Source organism: Siphateles boraxobius, unplaced genomic scaffold, assembly GCF_051911475.1.
Source record: "Siphateles boraxobius isolate OS27281-9 unplaced genomic scaffold, OSU_SipBor_1 19, whole genome shotgun sequence".
Taxonomy (NCBI): domain Eukaryota; kingdom Metazoa; phylum Chordata; class Actinopteri; order Cypriniformes; family Leuciscidae; genus Siphateles; species Siphateles boraxobius.
Genome location: NW_027508799.1, coordinates 33,747,501 through 33,775,000, shown reverse-complemented (window position 1 = coordinate 33,775,000; position 27,500 = coordinate 33,747,501). Strand labels below are relative to the sequence as shown.

Below are 27,500 nucleotides of genomic sequence, written 5' to 3'. Positions count from 1 at the left end.
TACTTCATAATATCGGTATCGGGCCCTAAAAATCTAAATTGCTTAGACTCTAAAATCCAATGATATTTTGGTCACTAAATTAAAATCAGAGACACTCGTGAGTCACGAGGAATTACTAAAAGAATCTAATCACACAATCTTTAGGAAACGTCACATCATTTACTACATTTAATACTACATCCTTTGTAAGTTTTGTAAATTTTCTAGATTAAGAACTTTTTGTCATTGATGTTGCACACTGTTAAATAAAATGAGCAAATGAAAGTGTTAACTGGAGACATATGTTGTGTTTGATGTCCTGTGGTTGTGTGTCTCTCACTTTTGAGAGCTGATAATGACGATGAGCAAACACACACCGTCAAAGATCTTGACAGCTTGAATTACAATACCTACAATACGTTTGTGATCATAATATTAACCAAATTGCAAACATCGTAATGTTCAATCTGTTTGAAAATAAAATTCCATGCACTGCAAAAAACAAATTTAATTAAAAAAAAAGGCAAGGTATTGTTTTCTTTTTTTTTTTTAATTAAAAATTAAGTGAGTTTATATACTTAAAACAAGAAAAGAAAATGCCGATTTATTTTTTGGACCCCATTGGTAGATATTAGTTTGTCTCTTAATTTTGATGAATTTTCTCTTATGTAATTTTGCTTCTAAAGTAAATGTGTCTTAATTTAAGAATGTTTCGATATTTTAGTGCAAAACAAAACAAAAATACTTTTTAGTAGCTTTCAGAAACCCTTGTTATTAGCGACACCGATGGCCGTTAAGTGAACTGCAGCCAGAAACGTATTGCTCGTGTTTGCACTCGTAACTTACAAGAGACTGAGCGTGAATTAACCCCGATTCACTCGCGGTGAAGTTCGTTTTTGAAGTAAAAAGATAGATGAATATTTAAAAAAAAAGATAGAAGATAGATGAACATTAAATATTCATTAATAACATACACACAACAATGACAGTGCTGAGAAAACAGCAGTTCAGAAAGCATCTGATCGCAGCGATGTGGAAATGTGTGCGCCAGTTCTGGCATTCACCGGCATCATGTCGACAGATGAGGTATTAAAATGTTATGATATTATAAAGTATATTGTAATCTGGCTATGTGAGACTATTTTGTGAATTAATCCCTTTTATTTGCATGACACATTGACATTACAGTACAGAATGCATTATGCTGAACATTGTATAAGCATTCATTTCATGTGTCATAAAACAGAAGAGAGAGAGAGTGTAAACGTCACATCCTTTTGATTCAGTACATCACATAAAAATCAGTCTGCAGACTCTCATAGACAACCTAGGATGGTCTCGTTTGTTAAGTTTTGTAACAAGCTGTTCACACATTGGCAATAAAAAAACAATTAATACATGAAAATTCTTACATATGGCCTGTTTAAAGAGGCACTACATAACTTGTTTATGAATTCTGCTCTCTAACTGCATCAAAATGTCACCATGTATAATGTTAGAAACACTATATGGGTTGTGCTGTGCGGTTTGCACCATCTGTTCCCCAGTGGCATCCACAGGACAACACTTGGCAGCCGTCTGTGCGGGTCACAACCCCGGAATAACAGAAGACTGTGTTTAATCTATAGACAGAGCTTGGCTTCCTAGGAATGTAATGGCTTCATTAGGCCTTTTAAACAGAGAAGACAGGCTTTTCTCTCCTGAATTCCTGTGGGAATGCACTGGACCTCTGTGTTTTAAGAGCGTGTAAAGTCTTCAGCGGCTGGGTCATGCGTTCACCTCAGGTGGTTACCGAGGATGGCCACTTTAGATGTGAGCAAAGGAAACTATTATAGCGCCTATCGATCCAATGATCAAACCTGAGAGACTAAGACAGGGACTTTATGCACTTGTGATGCAAAAATGAAACATTGGTGCAGAAAAAATAACTTTTACTTGCTTTTCTTTATTGCACAGACTGATATTTCTTGATGATACAAAGTTTAGTGGTCAACAAAGAACACATCGTCCCTGCTCACCCCCTCTCCCTGGCTCGATCAGTGAACAGCTGACTAATATTCACATTTCCACGTAATCCCGTGACCCCCCACCATGATCACGTGACAACATTAACTCTTTCATGTCTACTACAACTATAGAGGGACACGTTGGACAAAGAGAAAAGGGTGGTAAGATGGTAGAAATGTGTCAATCTCAATCTATCTAGCTCATCATTTCAGTCCAGTCGCAGCACTTCAGGTCCCAGACATGCAATGCAAAAAAAAGATCTATACATTGTTAAATCAAGATTCAATAACTTGAAAAGCAAAATTACTTCATGCCTAAAACAATAACAAAAATCTACAAATGGGGTCAGAAAAATAAGTGTTTTCCCATTTGAATTAAGTACTTTTCTGACCCCACTGGGATTTTCTTGTTTTAAGTATAAAATCACTTAATTTTGATAGAAAACAAGACTTAACACTTATTGCAGAGTTAAAATTGAGAGTAAAGAAAGTTACTAAAGGTTAAGTTTGCTTGTAAAGCAAACTAAATTTTATTTTATTTTATACAAAACAAATATTACAAAAGGTTTAGACTGTAAAATTGCTTGAAAATGTGTATCCAAGTTGTGTTGCGAATTTAAAGTTGATATCACAAACATTTAGCTTGCTAAAAGCATTTAAAGTACAGTTTCCGTGGTATCTCAGTTTTATAATGGATGAATTTTGAGAGTTTGAGCTTTCAAATGATACCTAATTTATTATTACTAAAAATATGTGACAGGAATAAGGTCAATAAATGGCTAATTCTCCTGCTTTCGGGACACTGGCAGGTGACAGGCTATGAATGTTTGGATAGTTGTAAAACAAGATACTGAGTGAGAAAATCCTTTTTTGCAGTGCATGTCTGGGACCTGAAGTGCTGAAGCCCAGCTGCTGAAATGACCATTTCACATAGCTTGTCCAAACTACAGGGAAATCCCATGATGACAGACATTAATGCAATTATCTATGGCCCATTGGCATGGTAATTAAGGCTAATGTCCATTAGCATCTATTGCTACTTGCTCCTCAGAGAACTATGCTCACTAACCTCGTCCTGGCAGCTGCCTTGATACTATTAATATAAATGTACACATATAAAAGACTTTTAAGAATCTTAGTCTCCTACCTGGACAAAGAGAATATTAGCTATTAGCATGTAGACAAAAATAGACAACTTTTTATGTATAAGCACACAAAATGATTTTGCGTTGCTTCCTGCACACTGTGCTGCAATTTCAAAGAGAAATTGAAACTAAAAGCGCATTAAATTTTCCCAGAAACAGAAGAACATGATTGTGGCGGCATTTTATTGCAGTGGTTGTTGTGTATCTCGGCAGTTTGCATTTGAAAATAATCTACTACCTACACTAAACCTAACATATAAGCAAATGTGAAAAAATATGCATTTATCATGCCATTTTAGCTTGCTTCTACAAGTCTTTGTGGTCTTTTATCGTTACTCACGTGTTTCACCTGTACCAGAGCAGGTTTACTACATCTGAAAAGACATACTGTACATATGTCAAAATGTGTTAGCTTACACATCATGAACTACGGTAAAAGTGTTTTGCGGTCATGACATAGTATCGCGCAAGAAACAGTGCAGAAATAAGTCGTTATTAATCAATAATCTGCCCCATGATAATAGTTTGTGTAAAAAAAGGAATAAAAGTTAGAAACTGTAGTGAATTATATTGTAATTCCAATGGAATTTTCGGAGAAACAGTTGATACATTAATGGAACACTCATGAGAACTCTTGAGTTCAAAAAAAAAAAAACTATATGACTAAGAATTTTTGCCCTCAGGGTGATGGGAAACTGTACACGCCGTGTTGTCACAGATAAGTCCGCATAGCGAGAGTCATCTTTACAAACACAAATGCGGTGAGACAGGGTACTTTACCCAATTATGGATTCCTCTCAACAGTCACACGTGATACAAGCTAATCCAGCGTAGTTCTTGCCCAACCATGAGATGGCTAACATAAAACGATGTTACAAACACAATGACAGTCTAGGTTGAGTTGCTGCTCAACGAGCTGCTCAAAATCCAGTCATTACATCGCTACACTATTGACCATAGAAGCTTTTTGCCCGCTGAATTTTGGATGAAAACCTTACGCCTGTTTGCTTAGGCAAGATGGTTAAGGTTCAAAACCCCTATAAAACCATTAAACTAGATGAGTTTTCACCACTATAGCTCAATGCATCAACACATGCACGCCACCCACTAGGTCATGACATCTGTTCACTCTCGGACAGCGAATACAAACAAGCACACAAATAATGGTCCTTAACTAAACTCAAAGTTTGTAGAATAAACTACGGTTAATGTTTATAGCCTCAAAAGGGCAACTGCTATCTGATGCACAGTGATTTCCTGAAGTAGTGACAAGCAATGAGGAAGATTTCAATTGTCTCGGCCATTAGCCGAAACTACAATGAGGGCACCATTGTGGCAAAGCTATTGACTTTTCATTCGCTTGTTGTATGACATTCATTTAGCGGCTAATTGCATGCTTGTTCAATTCTTTTTTCTCCGTTTTAATCCACCGCTCACGTTACAGCTTGAACCTGCAGTCTGGGAAAAGCAACGCACGAAAAATAAAGGTCCTTCACAATCTGCGAACAAAGGCAAGGATAACTCCTCTACTATGGTCACATCCTTTCCTAGATAGTCTCCCTCCATCTTTTACCATATTTAATTGAATTAAGTCCAGTGACAATAAAAGCCATTCTTTTCATTTTGGAAACGTTTGCTTTATAAAATCATGCTTAATTATATCTCTCACAGTTTTAATGAGTGTACTATAGCCTACTATAGTAAAAAACAGTATGGTTTTACTACAAAACGAATAGTTAAATTTTGTAGTCACTTTGGTTTTATTGCAATTGCTCTAGTAAAATCATGGTTCCTATAGTAAAACCATTTTATTTTTTTTATTTTTTTTGCAAATGCTGTAGTAAAACCATGGCTATTTTTGTAGTTAATATGGTTTTACTACAAAGAAAACATAGTTAAACCATGGTTACTACAGTATAAAGCATGCTTAATTGTGTAGTTACTATGCTTTTATTGCAAATGCTGTATTAAAACCATGGTTTATTTTGAAGTTTCTTTGGGTTTACTACAAAAAATATAGTTAAACCATAGTTACAATAGTGCTTTGATTTTACTACAAATGCTGTAGTAAAACCGTGGTTAATTTTCATAAGGGTTATTTGCCCAGTTTTAAGTGTTTATACAATATATGCTACACATTTGAATGTCAAAACTGCACTCTAGTAGCTAAACATCATCTATCTCCATGTACGAGAGGGGAAAAGCTCTCTTCATGCTTCAGCTAGCTGCATTTTCAGTTGTGCAGATTCTGTCTTGTCTGCAGTTAACTACTTTAAATGATGAGCAGCAAGTAGCTTGAGCAGAGACAGTTTCTAAGTAGCTGTGAAACACTACGTGTGATGTAAACACTGGAGTCCGGAGGATGCTAAAGTGGATGTTATTACACAAATGTGTATCATCGCTCATGAATTTTTAATGTACAATTAAACCGTGCGATTAGTACAGCTGTGTGATGTTTGCATTTGCGGATCAGCAGGGTCTCTGCTAATAGCTATAATTCCATCACGTAGGGTGAGAATAAAAGTGTAGATGGGGTTTACCGGAGGAGGAACTGTGTGTTAAAGCCCATCATTACACTTTCTGTCTATCTGTGTCCTCCACTCACCCATATTTCCTGCTTATATCTTCATCTGAGGGTGTTTATTGAGACTCCAGGGCACTTGATAGCGGTCAGCACAATCATTCCTGAAGAGGAGTCTTTTTGAGGAGTTTTACACTTTTCCATCCAGTTTGCATGCCTGCTTAGGCATCATGCAGACCCAGTGTTTGTCTTTCTAGGGCTATTAAAGGGATAGTTCACCCAAAAATGAAAATTCTGTCAATGAAATGAAAAATATTTTAATCGTTAAAATAGTCCAAGTGACTACAGTGGCTCAAGCTTAAGTTTATCAAGCGACGAGAATACTTTTTGTGCGCAAAAAACAAACAAAAATAATGACTTTATTTCAACTATTCATTTCCTTCTCTGTGGGCCTCGAGTGAGTTCACTAGTGTAATAGCGCAGTGTTTCTGGGTTGTACGTCACACGTAGGCTCACTATTGGCTGACGTTGATCATGTGTGTGATGCGTGTGACGTACAACACAGAAGCGCTGCGCTGTTACACTAGTGAACTCACTCGAGGTCGACAGAGAAGGAAATGAATAGTTGAAATAAAGTCGTTATTTTTATTTAATTTTTTTTTGCGGACAAAAAGTATTCTCGTCACTTGATAAACTTAAGATTGAGCCACTGTAGTCACTTGCACTATTTTAATGATGTCTTTAATAACTTTTCGGGGAACAAGTTTCAATCCCTTAGAAGCCTATAGAGGAGTGATCCAGCTCTCAGATTTAATCAAAAATATCTTAATTTGTGTTCTGAAGATGAACGAGGGGATGGCGTTGAACAACATGAGGGCGAGTAATTACTGACAGAATTTTCATTTTTGGGTGAACTATCCCTTTAAAGTGCCCATATTCATAATTTTGGAATACTTTTACATTGTTAAAAAGCAAAAAAACAAACCATTTTTCTTATACTGTACATTAATGCAGCACCTCTTTTCACCCTCTGCCTGAAACACTCTTTTTTAGTTCCTGCCTCTTTAAACCCGCCTTTCCGAAAAGCCCAGTGTGCTCTGACTGGTCAGCTGGACCAGTCTATCATGATTGGTCAACCGATTGGAGTGCGTGTCGAAAATGTGTCGCCCCTTACCATGATCGGGTTTCAGCTTCATGAGGCTTCATGAGCAGTTATAAACTATATGGTAACAATTCCCTCAGTATTGAAAGTCCATACAACATTTTTTGCCCTCGCGGTGGAAAAAAGAAACCCAGTATCTCCTCGACATGCAACTTTTTTTTTCTGAGGACTGGCTGATGTAGCAAGTAGGCGGTCACTATGCAAATGTGTAACATGATGACGTAGCTAAGTCACTGAAATAACGACAGGACTACAAACAAGGTGTTTCAAGTATTTTCCATAGTATTGATGCTCTTTTTGGCTTGGCTGTTGTAAGTCTGCATGCATGCATTGTTTACATGCACAAACGGCTATAATCCACACGAAAGGAAAGGTAAAATCAAAAAAAGCATGATATGTGCCCTTTTAACTGATGTTCTGGGTGCAACAAAAGTTAGGACCTGAATACCAACTATAAGCAGACTACTGCAATCTGCCCTACTTTATGGTCATGAAAACCTGGATAGATCTTTAAAATGGAGAACGTGCTCTCGGCTGCATGGCGTGTTTGGAAATGTGCCCAGTTTTAACACTGTTCTCCATAATTTCATGAATTACTGCTGCCATGATCAATTAAAAATATATCTTGTCTGTTTACCACCTGCAGAAACACAACATTAAATGCAGAAAAGGCTAATCTATAACAAGCCTCATTCGCATAGAAATGAGATGTGTTCACTGTGATAAGAATGACAATTACCTAAATACAGCTTGCACAGTGCTAAAAAACACTAAAAAAAATATTTATAGAAGGATTACTGGAGTATGTTTTACAAGAAAATGATAATTCAGTTTTTCTACTTTAAAATGTGTAAGCAATTTCTGAGTTGGCACTTTTTTTCAGTGCAATACGTATATGTAGCCAGAAGTTTTCTCAGGATCTTTTTTTCAGATATTTTCAAAATTGTGACTGAAAATCACATTTATTTTATATTTTATATCATTTAACTTCTATAAACGCTCAATTAGTCCCACGCGTTTAACACAAAAACATAAACATGCCGTTGGTTTACATGCGCAGCCATGACTCTTTTAACATGTAATCATAATTATGGATTTTGATTGGCTGATACTGCTCTCAGGCTAATGATTTCTGCGTAAAAAAAAGTTTGCACTAAAATTCTCTGATCACAATCCTGGAGAGGCTGTGCGCAACATTTCTTAAGGTGCTCAGTGAATAAAACACAGGTTTGTGTTGAAATAGCACATGCTAAAGTAGTGCTTCACCCTGTGTTCTTTCTGTAAGACTCTCTCATTGCTACGTGGACAACAAACACCTACGGTCTACATCAACTTTGGCTTCTGAGAGCAATGTTAACATCCACTGAATGGACAGTTAACAGCTGAACACTCGACCCAGACTCCTGGTCCCATACACCATCAAAACCAAGAACATCCATGACATTTCGGCCAATACTTGAAAGAGCAGTGGTTCAGAAACACTGCAGTATGTAAATCCCTGTTTATCCTTAGTTTAACAACTAAGAATGAATTAAATGGATTCAACTTCTGCACACGGTGAGCAGATAAGAATGTGCAAGATAAGAATAACAATATGCTTTCCCTGCTTAGGCTAACTACACTACACCACTTCAACTTAAAATCTGAATAGATTTTAAAACCCAATTTATTATTAATTTGCCAACTTTGTAAGAAGCTAAAGAGGAAAACCTAAGCATCACACACTTGCCAACTGAGGATCATACACTACCAGACTTTTAACTCTTTCCCCGCCATTGACGAAATTTTCCAGCTTCCTGTATTTTCACTGTTATATGGTAGGGGGCGCTATGGAAGCTTGTTTCCGGCACAGAATAAAAAAAAATTAAAGATAATTGCGACTTTTTATCTCACAATTGCAAGTTTACATCTTGCAATTCTGACTTTAGTTCTCAGATCTAAACTCACAATTGCGTGTTTTAAAGTCAGAATTGCGAGATATAAACTCACAATTGTGAGAAATAAACTCACAATTTTGACTTTTTTTCTCGCAATTGTGAGTTTATAACACAAAATTCAGATTTTTCTGATTTTAAAACACACAATTGCACTTTATATCACGCAATTTTGAGATACGTCAGAATTGCGAGATGCAAACAATGAAAGTTGTAATTACCTTTATTTTTTATTCTGTGGTGGAAACAAGCTTGCATAGGGCGCTGTTACGCATTTTCTGAAAAAGTACATAATCTGCTGATCAAAACACAGACGAAGAATAAGCAGAAATAAGCGATAGCTTATATATGCAGATGCATATGTAAAATAATGCAATCATCGTCATGAAACATATAAATTGCCTAAAACTGGTTTCAATTCATCAATGCATCAAGCCAATCTAGGCAATCAGGAAAAGCCATTTTACCAATCTCTCGAGAGATCTGCACGAACGCTTCCACGCCACTTTCCCCGTAGTTCCCTTCCGAGGCCAGTGTGGAAACGTAGTTCCAGCCCATCGCCGTGACGATATCCAGCATGGCCTGGGCCTGGTAGGAATCCGGTGGAACGACGCGGGAGAAAAAGTCATAGCGAGTGTTGTCGCTCAGCTCCGGAGCTGTGGATGCATAGCTGATCTGAGGAATCTGCAGAGAAATAAAGAAAGAGAGCGTTTAGAGGGATGGTTCTCTGCTATCACAGCATATTTACCCAACATTTGTTTGTGCATATAAGTATTGCATTAGCTTAGCAACATGTGCTAACCAGGATTATTATTGTTAACTAAAAAATAATCTAAAACCATAAATAAAAGAAAAAAATTACGGAGCCCTACACATGACTTGCGGACAAAAATATATATACCGTGGTAACAAATTAATAATTCGTTCTCTCGTTTTAGTAAATCGTGGCCATATTGTACTAATTCGTTCCCTCATTTTGATTCAACTAAAACAAGGGAATTAATTGTTACAACATGGCCACGATTTTGTAAAAAGATGGAACAAATTACTATATTGTGAGCACGATTTAGTAAAAGCAGGGACCGAATTTCTATACTGTGCGCACAATTTACTTCAACGAGGGAACAGATTATTATATTGTGAGCACGATTTAATAAAACGAGGGAATAAATTATTATATCATGCGCACGATTTAGTAAATCGAGGGAAAAAATTTGTAAAACGTGTTGGCGTATTAATAAGTTGTGCGAGGGATTGTCAATTCGCTGCCACAATATCATCCCCAATGTTATTTTATTTCAGCTTGTTGCAAAGGCAATATTTCTTATTTTCATTTAGTTGTAGTTAAAGTACAAAAAAATGAAAGCAAATAAATTAAACTAATAAATAAAAATGAATAAATTCTACATAAAAAAAACTAAAAGAATAAAAATTACAACAACTAGGTTTTGTGAGAACAGTGAATTCAGGCCAGATATCTCTGTTTGAGTCGGGAGGTTTGCCACTGAGAATCATGGGTAATGGAGTCAGGGCGGTGGGAGGTTTGACTGACTGATTCATTGTCAAGAGTACAGGAGGATGTTAAAGAAGCTCACGACTAAATTATCCTGAAGTGTTCTATTACAAAACTGTTTTGAGATGCAGCTCACGTCAATCTACACAAACAGAGTTAAATCCAAGCATCCCCAAAGGTGCGACAGCACACAATCACAGAGACGGTGCATTCACCGCTCGAAGCTGTAAATAAGAAAAGATTTAGCCACAAAGTGCTTGAGGAACATCGCTGGATGTGTGTGGATAGCTTTGTCAAGTAGATTCATGAGTAATGATGCAGAACAAAGTTGTGACATTGAAAAATACATCAAATTTACACCGTCTCCATGCAGCAGTGTGGAGTGAAAATTGAAATCTGACACTGTAAGACTGATAGATAATCAAGAGTTTTTGATAAACGTGCAACAAGCATGCCATGTAGAGCTAATAAAAAATTAAAAATGCTCTCAGCGTCTTACACAAAAACGATGTTGCTAATAAGATGTCAAGTGAACTTTGGCGGGTTCACTCATCTGAAAAGGTTAAACATAATGCAATGCGAACTTTCATTAAGTATAAAAGTGGCGGCTCATGCATATTTCATGAGGAAAGGCTACCGCTACACAAATAAGAAAACACCCAGAAGGCCAAGATACATAAAAATGGGAAAGATACCACTTCTTTTTGTATAACACTTTTAAAATGAACAAATATTGCTTTCTGAGATAAAAGTAGCATATTGTGAATATGAAGTAATGATCTCATATCAAATAATCATTGGTATCTGGTATGATGAGCATCATAATTAAAGGAGAGTGAATTTTAAATGTTTTACCACGTTTTTTACTATTACAGTTGTCAAGGTTAATTGATCATGAAAAGTGTTGATTATAGGTTTATATTTAGATCATGGCATAAAAGGTTGCAGTGATGAGCATGGAGCCAATCACAGACATGTTGAGCACATGAATGCATGCAGTGATCTCGTCATTGTAACTCACAAATGCTTTCATCATAACTAACTCTGCAAACACAATGTAAATAAGAGACTTGTTGATTATAACAGGAGTTTTGATTGATAAACATCCCAGGCTGATAAACTCTGGTTTTTGATTGACAGCTCCGTCAATTGTAAAGGGAGCATTCTTTGAGCGACAGATAAAAAAAAGATTTAAATAACAGCTTATTTTCATCCTACTAAGAGAAACAATGTGAAGTTGACGGTTTAGTCAATGGTTTGATTTACTGACACAGACAAAGAAGATCTGACTGTAGCTACATGAATCATTGAATATCAAAACCACTGTTCACAGATCCGGCATTAGAATTAACAGTTACTTACATATTGTTGCATTACTGTCAATTCAATATCGTAAAAGTCTTTTTGCAAAGCCTGCACCAATACTGTAACTGATTTACCAAAGCCTGTGCCGAAATCGTGACTGATTTACCAAAGAATCCACAGTGAAATGTACCGAATACAGATACATTTGTAGTGTTTATTTATTTATTTAATCAGGAACAATACACATTAATACATGACAATATGTAAAATGCGCCAGATTTAGCCAAAACTTGCAAGTTTTCAGTTCTGAAACTGAAAGGATATTCTTATAGTACGATGACCTCTTATATGTCAAAAGCTCAAGGGAACCATTAAACCAAGGGAAATTTGATGGTCCCTTTAATTTAATAGATCAAGTTAAATTACGAAATAAAATTAATAACCCATACTCTGTGAACATAAAAGCATAACAGTGTTTGATTTTTACAGTCAATAAACTCTTAATCCTTAGTAATCCCCTTTTTCTATATTTCCTTGTATAACCTATTGCTGCATTTATTTTACCAAACATAAAAAAAAAAAACGTTGTTTACCTGTAAATTAAAGTCTCAAATGCAGGTGTAAAACACACCAGAAGTAGTTTTAAAGCTCACCGAATGAGAACTTTAATATTGAGCTGAATATTGAGCGGTTGTAGTTTATGACTCTGGCGGATAAAAACACTACTATAAAGATCTCAGCATGAAATGTTCTTCTGGCCAAGCACTTCAAAAGTAGCTCAACACAACAGAGATCTCAGAATGATGCATGAAAACACGCCATCACACCGCACGAGCACAGAGCCATGTGCATTTAAAGAACACGGCATTGAAGACATACAAATGAAGGGACAAAACAAACCCGAGGCGATGTGCGAAAGGCTGGAAGATAAGAATGAAGAAATGGGATGTTTGTGACAGCTCTGTGGTTTTACGAAAAAAGGAAGTGATCAAGAGATCCTTGAGCATTTAAAACCTAATAATCCTCAGAGACTCGCTAACCCAAGACCTGTTTAATGGTTAAAAGAAATAAAATAAGCTGTTGACAACATTTGTGACAATGTTTATTACCACAGACTACAATGCTGACGGATGGACGGACGGATGGATGGATGGATGGACGGGTGGATGGATAGATGGATGGATGGATGGGTGGGAGGATGGATGGATGGGTGGGTGGGTGGATGGAGGGGTGGATGGATGGATGGATGGATGGGTGGATGGAGGGATGGATGGATGGGTGGCTGGATGGATGGATGGGTGGCTGGATGGATGGGTGGGTGGGTGTATGGATGGATGGGTGGCTGGGTGGATGGATGGATGGGTGGGAGGATGGGTGGATGGATGGATGGACGGACGGACGGACGGACGGGTGGATGGGTGGATGGAGGGATGGATGGATGGATTGATTGGGTGGATTGGATGATTGGATGGGTGGATTGGTGGTTGGGTTGGTGGATTGGATGGATGGGTGGGTGGGTTGATGGGTGGATGGGTGTATGGATGGATGGATGGATGAATGGATGGATGGATGAATGGATGGATGGGTGGATGGGTGGGTGGATGGATGGATGGATGGATGGGTGGATGGATGGATGGATGGTTGGATGGCTGGATGGGTGGTTGGATGGCTGGATTGGTGGGTGGGTGGGTGGGTGGGGGGTGTTTTGGATGGATGGATGGATGGATAGGTGGGTGGGTGGATGGATTGGATGGATGGATGGATGGATGGGTGGATGGATTGATGGATTGATTGGGTGGATTGGATGGGTGGATTGGTGGTTGGGTTGGTGGATTGGATGGTTTGGGTGGGTGGTTGGGTGGGTGGGTTGATGGGTGGATGGGTGGATGGATGGATGGATGGATGGATGGATGGATGGATGGATGGGTGGATGGATGGATGGATGGGTGGGTGGGTGGATGGATGGATCGATGGATGGGTGGATGGATGGATGGATGGGTGGTTGGATGGCTAGATGGGTGGTTTGATGGCTGGATTGGTGGGTGGGTGGGTGGGGGGGGTGTTTTGGATGGATGGATGGATAGGTGGGTGGATGGATTGGATGGATGGATGGATGGATGGAATAATGGTGAAATACCGGTAAATTAATGAGCACAGACCTTAGTAAATCACCTTGCATGATTAATTTAAATATTCTCCACCCATACACGTTACATCTGAAAGGGAAGCTCCTAATGCATATGCAAAAAGGGCAGATGCAAAAATAACTCTGTCAACGCCTTTTCAGCGCTAGTTTTGCACTGTGTGTCTATAGTAAATCCTGACGGTAGTTTTTTTAACATCAAAAGAGTGTTTGCGTTGGTGCAAGCTGTTGGTAAATTCGCCTTAGCCTACAGTCACAGCATTTGACATAAATGCTGTGGTGCATTGTATGCATCCATAAACAATTAAGCCATTATTGAGGAAAATTCTCCCAGAATGCTCTGCACTTTTGAAATGATTTGCATATTTTTCATATAGAGAGGTCAAACAACTATGCAAGATTGGATGTCACAAGTATAATATCTGATCATACACACAAATATATGTGCTTGCGCATTAATTTGCAAAGTGTGTGTGTGTGTGTGTGTTTGAGTCCCGGGATAATGGAGCTGCGCGGCTGCTGTATAAAGCTGATAGATGCTTCTCCAGCACTGCTAATTAACCCTTGCACAGACCTTTATTGTCCGACATTCAGACAGCGTGAGGCAGACATGGACCTTAACAAAGGGTGCAAATGCAAGATTGGCCCCGTACAAACACACACAAACACACAGGCACCCTCATGTAATTACAGCTCCATTGATTAATGCGTCTTGTATGCTGAGATTACATGGATCTGACGACACGACTGATTCCCTGGCGAGTCTATGTTGTGCAAGTAGAGGAGACGTATTATATTATAAATCTGTGTGTGTGTGTGTGTGTGTGTGTGTGTGTGTGTGTGTGTGTGTGTGTGTGTGTGTGTGTGTGTGTATTTTCTTATGCATGCAATAGCACATCATAGAAGGCTAACACCTCATTGCTATAAATCCTTTTCCTCAAATCTTAAATGTATATTGTAAATTCAGAAAAAAAAATTAAAAATTACATTAAGATAAACAAAATGTATGTAAATGTAAAATGTACTTGCATACAACATATCCATACTACAATATAATATAATAATCATGCATTAATTTTAATAGTGTCATAAATTAAAAAAAAAAACTGATCTGTAATTTCCTATTTTACAAGACTAAGAACATTTTTTGGGTAGCAAACTAGTTTAGATAGATTACTTGGTTTCAAATCAATAGATAACTTAATAATAAAATAGCCACTGTGAATAAAAGTCCCATTTTTTCTGAGGACGTAACCATAGTAACTGGCTGATTAAGATCAGATTATATGATTAAGATAATATTGAACAGTACATCAACAAAACAGTAGAGCCCACTGTCATTAGTTATAAATCTATTATAGACTTAAATAGCATGTATATACCATAAACTGGTCTTTAAGACAATAGATGTTTGGCTAATTGTGCTGGAGGGACCAAAAGACAATTTTTGGGAATAACAAGACCAACAACCAATAACGCTCTGAATCGATCCATAAAAAAATCTTTAAAAAAGGCTGAAAGTTATACTGTATAAAATAAATGTAAATAAAATAAATAAATTAAATAAAAATAGAATAAAATAAATAAAAATATACAAAATAAAATAAAATGTATTTAAAATATTTAACATTAGGACAAACAAAATGTATTTATTTTAAAATAAAGGCTATGTTTATCATTAATTGATTAATTTCATTATTATAATTTATTTATTTTATTTAATGTAATTTAAAACCATGCATACAGTTTAATATAATTAAAAATTAAATTTAAGATTAAGAAATTAATTTCTGGGTAGCACGAGACAAACTTCAACCGAAAACAGTCTGAGAGTATCTACACATGTAAATACACCTTTAAAGCAGTCATTGTATGATTTACACAGCATTTCCAACCAACAAACATGTTTCATGCACTTTTCTAGGCCAAAAAGATATGGGTGATCAGGTCATGTAATGCATGTTCCCCTCAGTTCCTCTGTGACATCTGGTTTAGTGTCCCTTTCAGTCCAAACAATGGGATGTCAAACACATGTGAACGTCCAGCATCTCGGACAAAAAGCAGCTGGACCAAAGAGACTTTATACAATTAGCTGTAAGCATTTGTCTTTGTGCTAAAACAGTAGATTGGATTAGTTGCTCAGCATTGCCTGCAACAACATTATAAACACCTTATCTCACATTTAGTGACAGAAGCAAGACGACTACACACAATAGAAACAATAGGACGCTCGCCCAGAACCAAATCCACTGCCAAAATAGTAGCATTACGTCCTGAAAATAAACCAACACCTCAGACTCTGAATGTCAGACGTTTGGCTCAGTAGACGTTTGGTGCTAGTGTTGTTTATATGTGGTGTTTTTAATATGCTTTAAGACAAACCATGTGTAAATTCAGTATTTTCTCCTTAAAACTGCAGTGAACCAAAGACGGTCTCAAAAACACGGTTTGAAATCGCTGGTGTTTCTGACGTCACAAACTACCTTGAAACCAATCAGATCAATCTGTGATCGTCAACGAGTGGATCTCTGAGCTGAGCGAGTGAGTGGAGGCGGGGCTCATTTGCATATTCATTGAACCGCGAATACTAAACAAGGCAAGGGTGTAGACAGTGTTCGAACTATACCGTGTCCTTTGGGGGAGCCCACTTGTTTGTTTGTTTTTTTCCACCGGGGGTGTTCGTGGACTTGCGCGTGCCGAGGACTGAATCGCCTTTCAGACTGGACGTAGAATGTGCGGCGCTGCGCTATGAAAACCATTCATTTCAAGGACTTCCAAAGATACATTACAGCTACATGTGTATGAACTATGCAAGCACTACAGTATATACAGGATTCACCCTATTATACTTTATCGATACAAATTTATAAGTCAAACAGCCACCCACAAATAGTCTGTAAATAGACTGTCTTTGAGTTCACTTGAACAAGAGTTAAATTACTCGTCAGGCTACAGAAGAATACTATAATTCCTCCGTTCATTTAGGCCTAAGACATCGAGAGTCATGCAGACCTATAACAACCCAGCCACAACACATAATTGGGAATAACATGCCTTACCTTAACACAATGGATTTCAAGGACTTTGCGCGCAGATCAATGGCCTCCAACGTTTATATTTATTCTACGAATCTTTGAGTTAACGTGTACTAAACATGATTGGGATTTGCACCGCAGCGCCACCACACCTTGATGCTCATGACAAGAATAGCATGTATAGTTATCTTTATTGAAGTGAATTATGTTTAAATCGCCGTCATGCATGAATGAATGATTTTTGCTATTTTACACATAATACTCCACGGTGATCATATTACACAAAACTGAAATTGTACATCAAAATAAAACATTATCAATATTTTTTGAGCTCCCCTGTAGTTCGCACCCTGGGTGTAGAGCTACATTCAAGATATTTTAAGGCATGACCAAGTTTAAATATGTAATTTTGTGGGATCAAAGGTGAATTTTAAGGGATGAAATGATTGACTACAGGGAGACTTTTACCGATAACAGCCTGAACAATGAGATGAAGCACTTGAAAGTTACTGTATAATTTACAGGTTTGTTATATTTTAGGCTATTTTTACAAGACTAAGACCATTTTTGGATAGCCGAAATGCCACCGATGCCAAGCAGTGACCACAGTAATGCAACAGGGACCCAAACAACTCAGACTCTGAATGTCACGCTGCTACATGGCCATTTCAACCGCAATGAGGCGGATCGCTTACATTGTGCTCTACTGATAATGGCAGCAACGGGGTGTAAACGCAGGGCAAAGCGCCCTCTCTCCTCAGCGGGACACACACATTTGGCAGGTGGCTTTACACGGGCTTCCAGCGCCACAGTTTCATCCGTCATCTGGACGGCCCGTCGGATTGGACGCTTGGACTGACCCAGCTTCGGGTGTTCAGAGACAGATTCGCTGACGGGGTTTATCTGCGGAAGAAGCCGCTCCATCGCCTTACATTACCACTTCATGTATGAAGAGAGGTTTGCTGTAGGCTCAACTGCAATCACACTAATGCAGCTCTGCTGTCGTACAACAACAGGTGACCTTTGACCTGAAGGTCTCATTATTATCAGCTGGGTCATTCATATTCTTCCATTCAGACACTTCTACGTTATTAATTAATTATGAATTGTGTTTATTAGTTGTGAATTAATTCTTAACTAGTTGCACGAGAAAATTAACAGGATTCAAATACAGAGATTAAGCCTTTGCTCGCTCAGTGAGGGACTGAGAGTTTACATGGAAATGTTAATTCTATTTAATATATTATAATATTATAATTGTTAAAAAATAAAGTATTTATATAAAATAAAGTGCATGTATTTCACAGAAACACCACCAAAAAGGCACAAAAAAATTTTTTTTGTGCAGCACAAGACAAATATTAACCGAATGTTTGACCTGAAATGACCCATAAAATAAACAGTTGAACCCCTTGTAAGTTTAATAAATTTGCACAGTGGTTGCAACCAGTTGTGTGGGCTTCTTTAGGCATTTACTTATTAAATTTTTTTTATATATATTATTTGGTTCACTTATAATGTTAATAACGTTTTTGCACAATAATAGAAAATAAATAACTAAGCATACATCTATTTTTTCTCCCTTTTTTTCCTTTTTTTTGTGCAAAATAGGACCTCCATGGATCGGACTTGTTTGTTCAGCACATCCCAGGGATGCTCGATTGGATTGAGATCTGGGGAATTCAGAGGCCAAGTCAACACCTCAAACTCGTTGTTGCGCTCCTCAAACCATTCCTGAACCATTTTTGTATAACAAGTCGTTTTTGGAGCTTAAATAAATGATTTGTTTATAATGAGGACAGTTGAAGCTATGTAGCTTGCAAGATGTTTTAATGGAAGACCTTTTATATGTCCATAGATCAAGACAAATTTTATTTCTCATTCTAATTTATCCAGTATATTAAGGGGTATATGAAGAGGACATGAACATGTCAGATTATACACTTTCACAGCGGGCTCAGCAAACGCAGGTGATTAGCATGCTAAGCCTCTGAGATCACGACGTCTCCCAGCATCTCACCCTGTCCTGAACGCGCTGAGAATTGGATGATCTCCCAGCTCGCTCCTTTCACACTTACTCTGTCCTCGTTCCAGTGTGAGAGCTGAATATCAGGCCTCCTGTACTCATACCACCCCGTTACAGCCATCGAGGGCCAGAATGGAGAGCATCACAGAAGTCTCAAGCTCTGAAAGCAAGCCATTGACCATCCACATAATGCATGCAAATATGACAAGAAATATTGCTAGGTATTTTGCATGCATATAGGGAGTAATAAAAAAGTAATTCTGTGTGTGTGTGTGTGTGTGTGTGTGTGTGTGTGTGTGTGTGTGTGTGTGTGTGTGTGTGTGTGTGTGTGTGTGTGTGTGTGTGTGTGTGTGTGTGTGTGTGTGTGTGCATATGTATATATGCATTATGTATAGATTAAGTCATGATATTTTTTTTAGATATAATATAACGCTCGACATATTCATGTAATACTGTAGGTGTGTTTTCCCACTTTCTTGCTTTAAACACACACTGTAAAAAATGATTTTATGGCAAAGTAAATAAAACAGGAAGAATCATGTATCTTTTGCTAAGAATCATTGTGTAAAAATGAAAACTTTAGAATATTAAGTAAATCCTAATTATATACTCAATTTTTACTTGTAAACATTAGACATCCAACAGACAAGTAAATTTGACTTCTGACTCTCTGGCATATTTACACGCATTAATTACGTACTTGAAGCAAATTAAACAAATCAAGTAAAATTTACGTCCTTGAAGAAAGGAATGTGTGTGTGTGTATTTGTGTGTGTGTGTGTGTGTGTGTGTGTGGGTGCGTGTGTGTGTGTGTGTGTGTGTGTGTGTGTGTGTGTGTGTGTGTGTGTGTGTGTGTGTGTGTGTGTGTGTGTGTGTGTGTGTGTGTGTGTGTGTGTGTGTGCGTGTGTGCGTGTGTGCGGGTGCGGGTGCGTGTGCATATGTATATATGCATTATGTATAGATTAAGTAATGTGATTTTTTTTTAGATATAATATAAAGCTTGATATATTCATGTAATAGGTGTGTTTGCCCTATTTCTTGCTTTAAGCACATGCTAACCATCCCTCCATTTATCTCTGTCAAACGCACATGTATCATTAGTGGCCTCACGTGAAGCGTATGGTTTTTTTTATTTTTAGCAGCTTCATCCATTTAATTTAAACCCTTAAGCGCCACCACTTATAACTATTATCCGTAGCCAGCGGTTCAAACGCATCACGTGACGCATCATGATCCCCAGTGATGTCAGCAAACTCTCTTACGCCACAACAGCTGTTCCAATTAAAACCACGAGTCTAATGCCTCTCTGATCATCCCTGCGCTTCCATTACTTTCCCGAACGCTCCCTCGGCATTAGCCTCAATGCTAATTTCTTCCTGGTTGCCGCAATGAGGACCAATTCGACAAACATCAGGAGTGCTCTTGATGGTGGGAGGATTTTGGTGACTGAGTCAGAGCCGCTGAGGAGTTTGATGGCTCTCTCTGAATACCAATGTGCCTGGCAGGCCTTCATCATATTGTTGACTGAAAACGAGAGGAAGAGCGAGCGCTAATGCACCAGTTGAATTGCTATGCAGCGCGGAAACGCTTGAAGGGTTGATTAGCGCTAAAGGCGGAGAGCGCAGGGTCACTGGATGAAGAGTGTCATTTACCTTCAGCCTTGACTCAACTTCAGTAATAAGTGAAAGCGACACACTTGTACACCACTGCTAATTTAAAAAGTATTGATGAAATACTGAAATGCACTCTATAAATTTGAAAACCGATTGAATATTGATCCTTTAATAGAAAAGATCCCTTTTATGGTAGAGAAACTGAGTCTTTGTTGATGCTTTGCTAATTTCTTTCCTTTTTATTTAACAGGGAAACTTCCTACTAAGAAAAGTGTGATAAAACACCACTTGAAATCAGACTTCTCACTTGTGCAGGAATTCACACCGATGACAAAAGCCAAAGCAATAGACACTAGAGGAAAACTGTTATAAACTAACATGAACAACATTGCATTATTAAAAAACGTAAGGTAATACATACAGTATGGAGTTGTATGTTTTAATCTGTGTAGAGGAAAAACATGCATTTTAATTTAGTCAAAAATATTTAATATTATATAAATTATAGATTTGAATATGAAATCATTCAATTATTTCTCGAAACATATATAAAATCCCAGACTAAGCAGCAGCAAATTTGAAAACACCTAATTTTGAGTGCAGAGAGTACTTGATTATTCAAAATATTATATTATATACAAAACCTTTTGAAAATAATTAAAATAGTATTTGCATTGTCTTTTTGTGTACAATCATTCTGCGTAATAAAAGTCAAGTTGATCCCCAGATCCTTTTTTGCTATTTACAGTGTCTAATACTATCTTAAAATAAACAAACCAATAAATCAATAAATGCATATTCACTCATAAATCAGCTCAGAGTATAAATTATTTTATTATACTCTTACAAGAAAAGGTTCTGTTTAGAACTTTGAAGGGTTCCATCAGGTGCTTCATATATAGAACCTTTTAAGGGTTTCAATAATTTTATGGATTTATAGTGTTAATGAATTTGTTTTTTAAGTTTTAATAAAATGTTATGAATGTAACAGCCCGTACGCATACTTTATCACTATAAAAAAATTTTTAAAAAACTGTTAAACATGAAAGTGTTATAATCCTTAAGACATTTCTTCTTAAATGGAACCTTTAGGATTAAAGGGTTCTTTATAATTGAGTCAAGAATTCTAAAGTTCTATATAGAACCTTTTCATTTACATGTTCTTCCCGGTATCTCTCCCAGTAGTGGATTGAGCGAGTCTCCATTTATCCCTCAAGGCATCTGGGTGTTTTTTTCTACTCTCCACTCCATCAGCCTAAAGAAATCCTCTTGTTCACCCTTCACTCTTTAAGAAAAGAATCTCTCCCACCCATCTCAGCCAAGTGTCGTTTTAAAGGCAGCTAAGCATCCACGTGAACACATGTGCCACAGAAACATCCTTCTTGTCTTTATATTCCTCCATTAGCAGCAAGCGGTCGGTTTCAGATGAAGGTGGTTGGGAGGCCTGTGCTTGTTCCCCACCGAACACCACACAAATCACCTAAACTGATGTGACTAAATCAAATGTGACTGATAAATCTATACCATATATATTATTGCACTACACTGGCCTGAGGCGTTTACTGCCCCATCACATCCCACTATAGATAGCTGTCCACTATATAGAAAACATGGAAATTATTACTGTATTGCTATAATATAGGCTGATTTTCACTCTATTTAATATATAACCATTTTAATAAATAATAATAATCATTTGTTACATTTATATATTGCGTTTCTGGGTACTCAAAACACTTTGCAAACTTCTTTGCACAGAACTTTTAAAGTGCCCCTATTATGCTATTTTAAAGGCTAGTTTTGTTTTGGAGTCTCTTACAAAAGTTTTACACGCATCTATAGTAAAACAAAAACTGTACTGTTCTCATAAAATACATTGTGCAGCATCACCTCTTTTCTTAGTGTCTAAAATGGTTTGATAAAGCATTCGGTCTCTCTAAACCCCGCCTTTCTGAGAGTCTGCTCTGCTCTGATTGGTCAGATGACCCAGTCTGTTGTGATTGGTCTGCTCTGCTCTGATTGGTCAGATGGCCCAGTCTGTTGTGATTGGTCTAATCTGCTCTGATTGGTCAGATGACCCAGTCTGTTTTGATTGGTCTACTCTGCTCTGATTGGTCAGATGACCCAGTCTGTTTTGATTGGTCTACTCTGCTCTGATTGGTCAGATGGCCCAGTCTGTTGTGATTGGTCTACTCTGCTCTGATTGGTCAGATGGCCCAGTCTGTTGTGATTGGTCTGCTCTGCTCTGATTGGTCAGATGACCCAGTCTGTTGTGATTGGTCTACTCTGCTCTGATTGGTCAGATGGCCCAGTCTGTTGTGATTGGTCTAATCTGCTCTGATTGGTCAGATGACCCAGTCTGTTTTGATTGGTCTACTCTGCTCTGATTGGTCAGATGGCCCAGTCTGTTGTGATTGGTCTACTCTGCTCTGATTGGTCAGATGACCCAGTCTGTTTTGATTGGTCTACTCTGCTCTGATTGGTCAGAAGACCAAGTCTGATGTGATTGGTCTAATCTGCTCTGACTGGTCAGATGACCCAGTCTGATGTGATTGGTCTACTCTGCTCTGCTCTGATTGGTCAGATGGCCCAGTCTGTTATGATTGGTCTACTCTGTTCTGATTGGTCAGAAGGCCAAGTCTGTTGTGATTGGTCTACTTTGCTCTGATTGGTCAGATGGCCCAGTCTGTTGTGATTGGTCTACTCTGCTCTGATTGGACAGATGGCCCAGTCTGTTGTGATTGGTCTACTCTGCTCTGATTGGACAGATGACCCAGTCTGTTGTGATTGGTCTACTCTGCTCTGATTGGTCAGATCGCCCAGTCTGTTGTGATTGGTCTACTCTGCTCTGATTGGTCAGAAGGCCAAGTCTGTTGTGATTGGTCTACTCTACTTCCAGTCTCAGCTACATCTACAGTGTTTGAGGGCAACGCAGACGCTGTTCACAGCCAATGAAGAGCATAGAATGGCATTATGCAAATTCGTTACAAACCTACAAAGACTGGACTTACTGACGGAATTATCTGAAAAAGCATAATGGTGCACTTTTAATATTTGTATATTTTCAGCTGATTTGTATAATTAAATCGTAAGCAACAGCAAACAACAAAAATCTAGGCCAAAGTAACCACAGGTGAATGTCAGGTGTCATACACACCACAAATTGGCTAAACTAAGAGTGATTGTTATAATGCTATTATATTTAATGACACCACGACATTGCTTATTGTAGTCTCTCAGTCATAGTAAAAACATGAGAATGAATTCAACCTCTTTTATCTCCTGTAGGGGAAAGGCCTTAAGAGATTCATTCTAGTGGCGGTAATTGAAAAGATTAAGCAACACACTGGAGTTCAGCAGCGGTGCATTGCACAGAGCGAAAGACTGATTGAATTTTTAAGTTATCAGGGGGGTGTTTGATTTGCATTGAGTGTCCGCAGTGTAACTTTCAGCAGAATATAGAAAATTATACTTAACATGCTACATTATGGGTGGAAAGGATTTTATAAATGAAAAAATGGCAGGGTGTGTCACTGTTGCCTTCGAGCTGAGCATGATGGGATATTTACTGTAGTGTTTGCTAACGTAAGCATCACAAATATATGGAAATCAGTTTCCGAATGAATGAATGAATGAATTTACACTTCAATATCAAAATGTGACTCATTCTTATTTGAAACTTTATCTCACAATTAACTTGGAAATGGAAGATGGACCTATTTAAAGAAATCTTTTCAGCAATATAACTTGAGCTGAATATCCTTTTCAGAGCTTCTTTACAGCATTACTTTATGAAGTTTGCGTCATTGATCAAACAAGTTTACATGTTTATGTTCATTCTCAAGGTCTAAAAAAATAAGTGGAAAGCATTTCCTTCCCCATTAATGGTAGGTACATGAATATTGTAATAGATATCGATATCATATGATGTAGAAAACATATTGTGATAATATTTTTGGTCATATCGCCCAGTCCTACTCTAAAGTGGACAATCGAAATAAAGTGTTACCTTTTTTTTCTTCTTTTATAATGAGGCTTGCAGACAGCCAATATATTTCCAGAATCAAGGAAAGCATTCAACAGGAACAAGACCCGGATCAGAAGTACATTATAAAGGCTTTGAAAGAGGTTTTGAAAATCTCTTCACATCAATCCTTGACGCCGGCTCTGAGAACAGCAAGAAGAAGAAGAGAGGCACGTGGACGCCAGTTGGCTCTCAACAATAACACTCAGACTCAACAGTCGGCACACAAACAGAAAAATAATGATCCAGATTCTTTGGCCACTAAATTCTAGTAAGGAGGAGGGATATCAGGATACAAATGTGACTGATGATCAAATGTGGGTCGGTTTATGCGGTGGAGTTGCTCAATCCTCAAATACTGCAGTGTTTTTAACCCGAGCAAACACACAATAATCAAAGCAAACCACTTGGAGAAGATCAAGTCTGCACCATTATGTAAGTTTCTCATAAACACTGCGATAATTATCAAGTTGACTTCATTTCCGCCAGAACGGCTCCACTCACGTGCATGCAGACGCACTGAAGTATTTTTCATTACAATCACAACTGGCAGCACAACTAATTGCTCTCATTATCATCTCTGATTGTAACCTGATCTTTTTGTTGCAGCGCTGCGACAGACGCATGCATATCTGAAGGAGAACGTACAAGGCTGGGTTATGAAAGCGTAGCCGCAGGCATGCTGGTGTACATGTGAATACCACTCCTCCCTGAGCTTCACTGGCTTCAGAAACACCTCAACACATTACAGACGCCACGTGCCGGTGACTGGCAGCTGAAGGAACCAGGTCTCCACTGAGCCCAATACAATTAGGCAATCAAAAAGTGATCCCTGCCAGCACAAAGACTACATTTTTCATGGCCAACAAGTAGACCTGAGCTTTGATAATAATACACTGGGATGTGCCGAGTGACTGGGATGCTGAGTGACTGATGAGTGAAGAGTAAAGGCAATTTAAAGGAATATTCAAGTGAAGTTACGGGTTCAATATAAGTTAAGCTCAATCAACAGCATTTGGGGTATAATATTTCACACACAAAAAAAGAAAAAAAGGAAAAATTAGGGACTTACAATGGAAGTAAGATCAATTTTTGTAGGGATTTTTTTTAGGGATTTATTGTTTATGCGTTGTAAAACTGGATATGACTTTTCTCAGAAAAGGGGAGTAAGCTTTTTGCCCACGTTAAAATTATACCATTATTTACCATGCATGTTGTGTACGTATTTCCATTCACTTCCATTGTAAGTGCCTCGCAAAAACCCAGATTTTGTTTGACAAAGAGAGACGATTAGAGATATTCTTGACATTATGTGACATGAATTCTGCGTTAAGCCAAGTAGCCGACAAAAAATCATAAAGGAAAAAACTTTAGAGGTTATGAGGCACTTACAATGGAAGTGAATTATACCAATTTTTGGATCATTCAAAAGCAGAAATGTGAAGTTTTGAAAATTTGTGCATTATTTGAGCTGTTTAAATCATAATTTTTTCAGTAGTTTTAGGGTTTTATATGCATATTTATATGCATATTGTTCATGTTTTTTTGCTGTATTATTGTATATTGTATAATACTATATTACAGTGAGTATTTCCTTTCACTTATATTGTAAGTGCCTCCCTGTAATCCAGATATTGTTAGAAAAAGAGAGATGATTGAAAATTAAATTGTGAATATTCTAGACCTTCATTATTTGAGCTTTTTAAATCATAATTTTTTTACAGTAGTTTTAGGTTTTTATTGTTTATGCGTTGTAAAACTCGACATAACTTCACACAGAAAAGGTGAGTAAACTTTATGTCCACGTTAAATTATTTTACCATGCATATTGTTTGCATCTTTACTATTGAAACAGTGAGTATTTCCATTCACTTCTATTGTAAGTGCATCACTGTAATCCAGATTTTGTTAGAAAAAGACAGACCATTAGAAATATTCTTGACATTACATGAATGACACAAATGCTGAGTGAAGCCAAGTAGCCGACATCAATCATCAATAAAGGGGTAGCTGACATTTATCGACCTTATCAGCATCAAGATTTCAGATTAAAATAAGGAAACTGTTTATGCAACATTTTAATCATTTTTCACTTCAAAAGCTTTGCTGTGTGACGACTGCATAAATTCCAAGTAGTTCTTCCGTCTGACCTCTAACGCTGCTGTTAATGCTTAAGGTACTTCAGCCAAATCAAAGAACGAACTGGTGAACGTAAAGAAGAAAATCAGGCCAAAGCGAAGTTCGGTTTGTGTTTGTTATGGGAGTTCGAAACATGACCTCATGCAAACATCCACATCGCTGTGCTTTCTTAAAGGGATAGTTCACCCAAAAATGAAAATTCTGTCAGTAATTACTCGCCCTCATGTTGTTCCAACGCCGTAAGACCTTCGTTCATCTTCAGAACACGAATTAAGATATTTTTGATGAAATCTGAGAGCTGGATCACTCCTCCATAGGCTTCTAAGGGATTGAAACTCTTTCCCTGAAAAGTTATTAAAGACATTGTTAAAATAGTCCAAGTGACTACAGTGGCTCAATCTTAAGTTTATCAAGCGACGAGAATACTTTTTGACTTTATTTCAACTATTGATTTCCTTCTCAGTGGGCCTCGAGTGAGTTCACTAGTGTAATAGCGTAAGCTTCTGTTGTTGTACGTCACAAGCATCACACACATGACCAGCGTCGGCCAATAGTGAGCCTACGTGTGACGAACAACACAGAAGCTAACGTAATTACACTAGTAAACTCACTCGAGGCCCACAGAGAAGAAAATCAATAGTTGAAATAAAGTCGTTATTTTTGGGTTTTTTGCGCACAAAAAGTATTCTCGTCACTTGATAAACTTAAGATTGAGCAACTCTAGTCACTTGGACTATTTTAACGATGTCTTTAATAACTTTTCGGGGAACAAGTTTCAATCCCTTAGAAGCCTATGGAGGAGTGATCCAGCTCTCAGATTTCATCAAAAATATCTTAATTTGTGTTCCGAAGATGAGCGAAAGTTCAAGTGGGTGAACTAACCCTTTAACCACTGTTTTCTCACCTGTCATTTTTGTTTTGTGATTGTGTTGTTGCTGCACATATTTACATATTC

At 37.7% G+C, this 27,500-nt stretch overlaps 1 protein-coding gene across 2 annotated transcripts in view; it reads right to left on the bottom strand.

Annotated features, from left to right (window-relative positions):
* The window catches only part of grm8a (glutamate receptor, metabotropic 8a), a 241,508-nt gene that overhangs the window by 151,378 nt on the left and 62,630 nt on the right, over nucleotides 1-27,500 (bottom strand). For both annotated transcript variants that reach the window (XM_077235156.1, XM_077235157.1), the window contains exon 3: nucleotides 9,215-9,431. In XM_077235156.1, coding sequence (XP_077091271.1) covers nucleotides 9,215-9,431 — 217 coding nt within the window. The remainder of the gene's footprint in view (nucleotides 1-9,214; nucleotides 9,432-27,500) is intronic.